Source organism: Pundamilia nyererei, unplaced genomic scaffold (genome assembly GCF_000239375.1).
Source record: "Pundamilia nyererei isolate P.nyererei 1_Seehausen unplaced genomic scaffold, PunNye1.0 scaffold00266, whole genome shotgun sequence".
NCBI lineage: Eukaryota > Metazoa > Chordata > Actinopteri > Cichliformes > Cichlidae > Pundamilia > Pundamilia nyererei.
Genome location: NW_005187667.1, coordinates 384885 through 394060, shown reverse-complemented (window position 1 = coordinate 394060; position 9176 = coordinate 384885). Strand labels below are relative to the sequence as shown.

The window sequence follows — 9176 nt, the reverse complement described above, 5'->3', positions numbered from 1 at the left end:
GCGATGATTTGATCTTGGATGTAGTAAGCGACATACGAAGAACGGGCCCCTGAACGACAGACGACGACAAAAACAAACTGAATAACAACATGAAACAAAGTAACACAAAAAACTAAAAAAAAATAAGAGCAACAAACTGCAAACTATAAATAAAAATAAAAACAGCATCTTTATATTTGATTTAAAAAGTTCAATCATAAAATATGATTTTTTTCCTTTTGTTTAACAAGTAAACGTATTGTTTACACTGTAGATGCTGCTTAGGTTCAGACCATGTTTTTGTTTTTTTAAAGATGCGAGTAAAACCAAACCTCAGCTGATGTTGTTAGCCTTTGGATGGATTCACGTCACACACACTGATGATAGTTTGACGCTTTTTGAATGGAGTTTGGTGCAGAGCCTCAGCAGCTGCTCTGAATATGAACTCATCAAAGAACCAAAGAAGCTTTGTGTCTGATTTTGAACTTTGGAACATTTTTAGGTTCAAACAGATTCGGTGTGAACGAACATGTGACCTCAGTGCTGTTTAAATTCTGATTTAAAATAATAAACTTATTTAAAATCAAAGGAAAACAGATGACAGCTGATGTTTGTCTCTGTGGAAGCTGATAAATTAAAGAACGAGTGTTTGTTTATGTTCAATTAGATTCTTATAATAATTCTTATGAGCTGTTAAAGCGTCGGCTGCATGCCCGTGTCCAGCTGTTAGTCTGGTCCCGAGTGTCAGTGTGGGATCAGTGAAGTCCGCTCTGATTGAAGCGTGGTTCTTACTCTACATTGCTTCTTGTCGTCGCAGCAGTCGCAGATCCCTGAAGCCCAGTCAGCTTCCACCGAGGAAACGAAGAGCTGAGGCTGCGTCATCACCGGCCGGCTCATCGTTCACCTGACGACACACAAACACCTGCACTCAGTCACACCTGTGGTACCCAGTCGTTAGTGATCATTTATTAACAGATTCCATAATCACCACAAGTGTGCGTTAGAACAAGTTATTCACACGGGTCACCGCCTCCCTGAGTTAGCAGGGCAAAGGTCAAAGTTTATGACAGGACATGAGAAAAAGATTGAACCCTCTCCTAGAGTTAGGGTGAGGAGCTCCAACCTGAACCGCTGCTCCACATCGAGAGGAGCCAGTCGAGGAGGTTTGGGCTCCTGCTGGGCGTTTGAAGCATGTCGTACTGACGGAGGCCCCGGGACAGAGCCGGGACTCACGGACAGATCGCAGCTCCTGACTAGTGTGAGTGAGGGACCCTGGGCTCACAGCTGCTCCCACGACCCAGACACAGGTGGCAGGAAAAGTATAGCCTGGTTGGAAGAGCTGCCAGGCAGCTTGACTTAGGCTTGCAAAGCTGCACCTGAACTAACCACAAGAACCAAAGATCAGAGAGCTGTGCATGGATGCTGCGAGCCTCAATGACCTGCAGCTGTAAAGAAGAGTGGACCAAAACTCGCCCACAGAGATGTGACGCACCGATAAAGTCCCACAGAAACCAGCACCGAGACTTTATCTACAAACTGCACTGTCACAGGAATGCAGAGAGCCGTGTGAACAACGGGAGAAACAACAAGAAGAAACATCCGAGAACGTCGGCACTAACAGCCACAGAGGAGAGAAGACAAACCTCCACGGTCCAAAGAGTCAGGTCCACTTCCTGTTATCTGGAAATGATCACGCAGCTGTCATGAGTTCAAGCTTTTACTTTGATATTTTACAAACAGGAAATATGAGGTTACGTTAAACTATGTACACAAGTAACACAAACAACATTAAAAAGTCTTATCAAATCCAAATGTTGCTGATGATTTTTGAGAAAATATGAAGCTCGAGGTGAAACATCACCATCTACACCAGGACTCGAGTGTCCGTGATGCAGCACAGCTGATTTAAATGACTAAATTATCTCCTCAACATGTCCTGAGGTTCTCCAGAGGCCTGGTAATGAACTAATCATGTGATTCAGGTGTGTTGACCCAGGGTGAGCTCTACAGAGAATCCCCCATGTTTGTATCCTGTGGACGCAGTGAGCATGAATGAAAATACCAAATATTTCGTCACACGCTGTACAGTCATCATCGTCATCAAGCTCAAGACTGTGATCAGTGGATATACACAGACACGGGTAAAATAAGACAATATTTGCATGGAGTTTGGTGTGGAGTTCTACCAGCTGCTCAGGGAACATTTTAAAGGTATAACAACCAGAGGCGGAGCCAGACATTTGAAACACCCGGGGCTTAGCCCTAAAGGGTGGTATGCATGTGGGATTTTTTTTTTTGTTTTGGGGGGGGGGTTTGAAATGACTGAAAGATTAATTGGCTCTGTTTTGAGTTTTGTTCAAAAAGAATGACTTCATATAGGGAAAAATATATATCACATGTGCAGGACACCTTAAACTAGTTTTTTAATTAAGCAGCGAGGCAGAACAAAGTCGGGCTGTATCAGGACACGAGGACTAAACCCCAATTCAACCAGACCCAGAACTGATCCGGAATTAAAACAGGACTACAACAGTTGTAAGACATATTTAGATTTTAATGCATAAAACATAATAATATAATAAAGTTTTTTATATTTGTGGAGCGAGGGAGAGCCAACATGTCAAAAACAACAAGAATGTTGTACTTTATACGAGATGTGCCACAAATTATTACTATGATTATAGTGATTAGGTCACTAACGGGCAGAGATGGGCAGTAACGCGTTACAAGTAACGCATTACTGTAATCCGATTATTTTTTCAAGTAACGAGTAAAATAAGAGATTACCTTTGCAAAAAAGGTAATTAGATTACTGTTACTTTCCCGTAAGCATGCTGCGGTACTGCGTTACTAAACCCGTGATTTTTTTAAAAAAAGCGAGTGCGACGTTCGTGACAACAGCTGTGTGCAGATCAACAATGGATCATATATCGAGTGCAGAGAGAGTATGAGCGTGCAGTGTTTAAAGCGTGGAAGTACTGACCTTACTTTGAGTTTGATTCCATAAAAAGTGACAAAAACATTAGTGTCCGCTGTGCGTGGGAAGAAAACTTCTTTTTACAGAGAAAAAACCCCTAAACTTCCAACAAGCACCGAGTAGCTACGACGTAATGGGAAACTCAGAGACACTGCCGTATCCTTCCACTGACCGCGGCACACCTGCACCAGGGTAAACCTCCGCCTACCCCACTCCTGCTTTACAGGTGAAAATAGAGCAACAGGACCGCTGAGTCTGTGACTTTATTTATTTTCTGCTGTTTTACTTGCATTTTAGAATAAAATAATCCTTTAATTGTCCCACAAGGGGAAATTTGTTTTGTGCATAAACACAAAAAATATTTTATTTTATGTGCAGAAAATAGGTTAAAATGTTCAACAATTTAGTTACTGATTACTTTTTTCAAGTAACTTGACCAGCACTGCTAACGGGCACCTTTGAGGTTACAGTCATTTGGCCACCAGGGGGCCACCTGGAGCAGTAAACTGACTCCATCCTCAGAGAAAATGTTTAAAGGATGAAAAACTAACAGCTATAAAAACTCTGATCAAAGAAGTTCAAAAAGATTTTCAAATATTTTATTAAATCTGAGAAAAACCTGAAATCATACCAGATCTTTCACAATAAGAGCTCATTTGTATTTACATGTTAGTCTGTTAACCACCTGCTGCCTACAGACCCTCCCACCTGAGGGAGATTTACCACCTGAAGCTCTCTGATTGGACAGAAATGAAGGCACAGCTCTGGCTCAAACTCCAGGAAGGCTGTTGTTATTCGTTATATCGTCTTCAGCCTCGGCAGCTGAGTGGGCGGAGCCTCAGAGCTGCAGACGTAGTTCTCGTATACGCCTTCGCTGCCGCTGATGTCTCCGTCCCCGGCGGAGCTTTTGCTGTGAAGCTGCACAGCAGACGACGTGGAGCTGAAGCGGGCCGAGGTGTCGAACTGCTGAAACTTCTGAGGGCTGAGACACGAGAGCCAAGAGTCAGCTGTCAGTAGCTTTAATTATTATTAAATGTCTTCATAGTTACTTCCTGTACAGAATAAAAGACTTCCTGTGGAGACGTTCTAGACTCATTTGTAGGATTATTTAAAGCTGCTGAACTTTTAGAGAAATTTGTAGAAACTATGTTGACTTGAAATTGGAAAATAAACTGCAGAAAAACGATCAGCGGAGCGAGCGTTAAAATAACGAGCGGGCTGCAGCTTCATGAGGATGCTTAAAGGGTCTGAAGCTCGCTGCTCAGCTTCCGCTCGTTTGAAATCGGCTGTGTGGTTTGTGGTTTTGGACACATCTGGTTTCAGTCTGAGCGCGTGTGAAGACGTTATGATGAAGCTGTATCGACAGACTGAAGGCTGAGAAATCGTGAACAGCTCATAGATGTCGTCCTTCAGTGCCGTCGATGATCGAGGCGCTGAGCCGCGTCATTTATTCAGGAGACACAAAGAAGAAGTCCATGATCATACTCACCGTCTGCAGAGCAGCTTCAGGCCTCCTGCTGCAGAGACACAGAGGACAGACAGACGTGAGCTGTGGGCGACCTCGTGCCCCTGTAAACATTTGAAAGCCTGTCACAGACACAGAAGGTCACAGTTTCATGAATCCAGTGTTATCAATCTGTTAGTGACCCGTGCGTGCAGCCGCCATCTACAAACCACAGAGCTGCCGGGACACGCACACCGTGACCGAGCTTCAGCTGTGCGAGCTGCTCTGCAGATATGAGCTTCTGATCATTACAGTTACTTTGATGGGAAGTTAGAAGGTGTCATAAATGGAGTCACGAGTGTGGAAACTCAACAGGGTGGATGTTTATCTGGATCCCATCCTGGCACCAAACGAAGGTGGAAACACATCAGGCTCAGTGCAGAACTAAAGCTTTGTTTTGGCTTCAGAGTTTCACACTCACTGGATGTGAAACTTCAGACAATAACAGAACTGAAAGGTTTTCCATCTCTGATCATCTGAAGTTAGGTCGTGACTGCGTGAGGGCGTCACTCGCAGCATTCAGTGTGGAGGTGAGGTTCTGACAGTCGTCTTTGATCAGTAACATGAGAAACAGCAGTGGGTCAAACATGTAACGCAGCTGTGGCGAGCTGAAGAACTCACCGATGATGAGCAGCAACACCGAACCCAGCAGCACGTAGAGCACAACGCCCGTCAGAGCTCCGCCCTCCTGCTTCTGCAGACACACAAACACACATCGGCAGTTTAACACGTCACACGTCTGTGCAGATTAGCAACACGTGAGCAGCAGACTGAGCTGATCCAAAACAACAAAAAGGCAAAGAAACAAAATCCAGAGCAGGAACTGAGGGGCGGGACTATTTATACACACACCGGGTAATCAGGACGTTCACGCTAAAAACATAATCACATGGGAGTAAAAGCAACCATTGGACCAGACTACGTCCATAATAAAATCTCTGGAGATCGACCGTCGGTGGCTCGTACCGTGGGGGGTGACGGGCAGTACTAGCGGTAACATCGATAACACGACAAAATTATAACCAGAACCAAAGACTCAAAGCACTGAACGTCCAAACCCAACCAATCAAAAGCATCAAACAATCAACGAGCACCAAACTCTTAGCCTGCCGTTCTCTGCCTCCGTTTTCCGGCCCCTGATGACAGGATGCGAAAGGATTCAGTGCTGCTGTTTCATTTAAGGACCTTTCATTAGTGCATGTGTAGTTGGACCGCAGACACCCTGAAGCCACAGCTGTTTGTGCACATCACTCTGTCCTTTGGGGACGCTCACATGGATCCTGCTGCTGGTACTCAGAGGAGAGACTTCTACAAACAGCTTCAGTCTCCAACATTAGACACGCCTGACATCAATAGAACAGGTTACTTATTGTGTTTCTCACAGGATCTCTCACCTCACTGCCGCTCGTCACACTGTGGGAGGAAGTCAGCAGGCTTTCTGTGGAGGTCAGGTGACCTGCAGGATGAGGAAGTGAAAGCAAACGCTTTAAAGGGAGTTTCATCAGCAGCCCGATGCTCTAGCGCAGGGCTGTCAAACTCAAATACACAGTGGGCCAAAATTCAAAACTGGAACAAAGTCGCGGGCTAACGCTAATATTTATTGAAATATATTTATTCCTCCAGATATAAGAATGAATCTTTTCTTATGGACACGTTTTGCTGGAAAACTGAATATGGAACAAGCAAAGCTTAATACTAAACAATACATATATTAGCTGTATAATAGCAGCAGGCCAGCTCTGATAGTAATTTGGTGTGGCTTCGCGGGCCAGAGTCTGACACCTACGCTCTAGAGCTTCACTTTAACCTGCTGATGCTGTATCGCAGACACACTGGGAGCCTGATGTCACAGCATCACTGGGACCATCAATCTGACAAATCAGGAGCTGCTGCTGTAAATATGTGACGACTAATAAAGTTTACTCCACAGAAATGCTGCTGTTTGTTTGTGTGTCACTGAGGAAATGATGTGTTTAAGCTGAAAGACCTGGTTTCATGTGCAGATTTGCTGTGAGCAGGACGAGTGTGCAGCGCGTTATAAACTACACACAGCTTTGGATCGGTCACCTGCAGTCTGAGAGGCCGCGGTGGTCTTTGTCGTCCAGGCTGTTGATGTGTGAATTTGTGGAGCTGGAACAAACACAAACTCGTTACCATCATGAACATAAAAGTTCAGGCAGACAGTTTAAACGAACGAGTGGATTCTGCTGTTTGATCCTCAGCTGCAGACTCACCTGGGACAACAGTCAGGTCGATGTGATGCTTCTCATCGTTGAACGGCCCGGGTATATGCACCCTGCAGCCGTATCGTCCAGCGTCTCCCTCTGTGAGGTTCATGATGGTCAGAGACACGTCTCCGTCCTCCAGTCGGCCCAGCATCTCATACCTGCTGGAAGCTCTGGTTAACACTTTGTCTCCATCTGTGGAGATCAGCGGATTGGAGCACTTGTTGAGCGGTATCTCTCCTCGCTGCCAGCACACTTCCACGGCGCCGTGATATTTCCTGTCATATTTACAGGGCAGAGTGACGTCCTGACCTGTGTGACCTTTGACCTTGCTGTCACATTCACAGACTGGAAACAGAAACACAGGAAAGCTTTGTTACATCAGATCCAAACTCTGCTCAGATCAGGTCAGCGTCTCGTCATCTTCACTGGTTTCACTGGTTCCAGTAGACTCAGCTGTGCAGCATCTCACACAGCTCCATGAAGTCGTCCCATCAACACTTACAAACCCTCCCAGACCAGTTCAGGCTGCAGACTGGGATGAAACCAGGTTTGATGTGTGTGTTCATGTACAGGTGACCCGGGTCTGTCCAAGTCACAACATGACCACACGCTTGTGTCTATAACCCAGCTGTGCAGCTGAGACTGAAGCTGAACAACTAAACTCACACAGCAGACTGACCTCTGACCCTGACACGCTCTGCAGCCGTGTTTGTCCTGACAGACACATCAGCAGGTGAGACTCACGCTCGTTTCTATAAAAGCATTTTCATTCAGACTGAGCTCGACCGCTCTGCACACAGAGTCACGTAGCGAGCGCTCCTCTGTGGCGCCCGCCCCCCGTCAGCTTCACTGACCTACACAGAGCAGAGAGCAGCACAGACCTGATGATGGGCTCTGCTTTAATGCTGCTATCAACGACAGAGACAGGAAGCTGCTCACAGTCAGACTCTTAGAGATCTGCTCATCTGGATTTAAGGTTTTACAGACAAAACTGAAGCAGAGGAAAGACACACACACACACACACACACACACACACACACACACACACACACACAGCAGTTACCTGAGAGCAGGGCGAGCAGCAGCCTGAGCTTCATGACGGAGCTGAATGCGCCTCAGAGCAGCTCCAACAGCTGCTGACAGTCACCACAGCTGCACGCTGCAAGAAATGAAGTGACGCGTAAAAACCAGCACCACACGCTGCTGCGACAGGAACATCCCACACACACACAGCAGGCAGGGGCCAATCAGAGAGCAGCTCTCTGTTTACACGCACACAATAATGTCACGAAAGTACATTTTAAAAAGGGCTCTGTAAACATGGCCGATCACTTTCATTCTGATGATCTGCAGAAAAATCTGGACACGAAAACCTGCAGACGTGACTACATACAGTGCAGACAGCCTGGACCCTCTGTGGGATCTGATCTCTGAATAGCTGCAGACCAAACTGTGGTTTGTTTACTTCCACAGCACGTCTCGTAGACATAGAGCAGAGAGCAGTCCTATCTCAGGTCTGAGAACAGAAGACAGGAAAAGATCAGGAAAGAAACAACTTCCCCAAACCAAAGCACCAATGAAACGAACGGTAACACAGGCTGATCGAGAGTAGCCTGATTAACATAAATGTGACTGACAAAAGCCAAAATAATTCCCGCTGATGTCTTTGTGTCAGCTCCTTTTCTAGACATTTCTATCCAACCAAAGTTGTTGCAGTCTGTGGTGGCAGACCGTGGGTGTGTGGGGAAGTAGGACCCAAAATGCAGGACTCTTCAATGCAAGCAATGCGTTGAGCCTCAGCTGCACGCTGCAAGAAATGAAGTGACGTGATAGGGTTGGGTAGGTTTGACAACGAGCTCACCCGAAACCTTGGCTGATTGTGACCCACACCTGTGTTCACACCTTGGCTCATGTGATTGGTCTGGGCTCTTATCGAGTAACTGCTAATGATGATAAATTTGATTCTTTTTACTGAATCGAGTTTTAATGAGTCACTCACCAAAGTCAGTCGGGTTTTTTGAGTCATTTGAGTCACTGAGTCAGTTATCCAGAGAGCGCAAAAAATGTACATTTTCACTCAAACTTAATTTGCTTCTCTTTTCATGTAAATCCTACTGCTAAGACGAGTGATTGTAAAAGAAAACAACTATTTTATAGAGCAAAAACATTAACACATTCTAAAGGAAATATTTATTTTTATTTTTTTATTAGTATTTTCCACAAATGTGTCAAATATATATTTTCTCATCTAAATGTCCACTGAGCTGTGAGCCAGGGGGCGGTAATGGACCTTAACATTGGTTGCCAACCAAGAAGAAGAAGCTGTGAGCCAGGAGGGAGGGGGTGAGTGAGTCACATGCTGTGTTGCCAATTTAGCGACGTTGTCGCTATATTTAGTGAGTTTTCAGACCCCCTAAAAAAGACGTGAAAGCGCGTATCGCTTTTACTCTCAACAAGCAGCGGGTGCTGTAACGCAGTCAGTTCTTC

At 45.5% G+C, this 9176-nt stretch overlaps 1 protein-coding gene across 1 annotated transcript; it reads right to left on the bottom strand.

The window, feature by feature from the left end:
• Positions 1-3547: 3547 nt before the first annotated feature.
• On the bottom strand, positions 3548-8389 carry LOC102205120 (hepatitis A virus cellular receptor 2 homolog). Its single transcript, XM_005750230.1, has 9 exons — positions 8327-8389; positions 8083-8205; positions 7753-7848; positions 6695-7033; positions 6528-6590; positions 5855-5916; positions 5082-5154; positions 4446-4473; positions 3548-3938 (listed from the first exon to the last, which is right to left on the bottom strand). Exons 3-9 carry the CDS (start codon positions 7784-7786, stop codon positions 3755-3757), a joined length of 783 nt encoding a protein of 260 aa, XP_005750287.1. The 5' UTR covers positions 7787-7848; positions 8083-8205; positions 8327-8389; the 3' UTR covers positions 3548-3754.
• Positions 8390-9176: the final 787 nt, after the last annotated feature.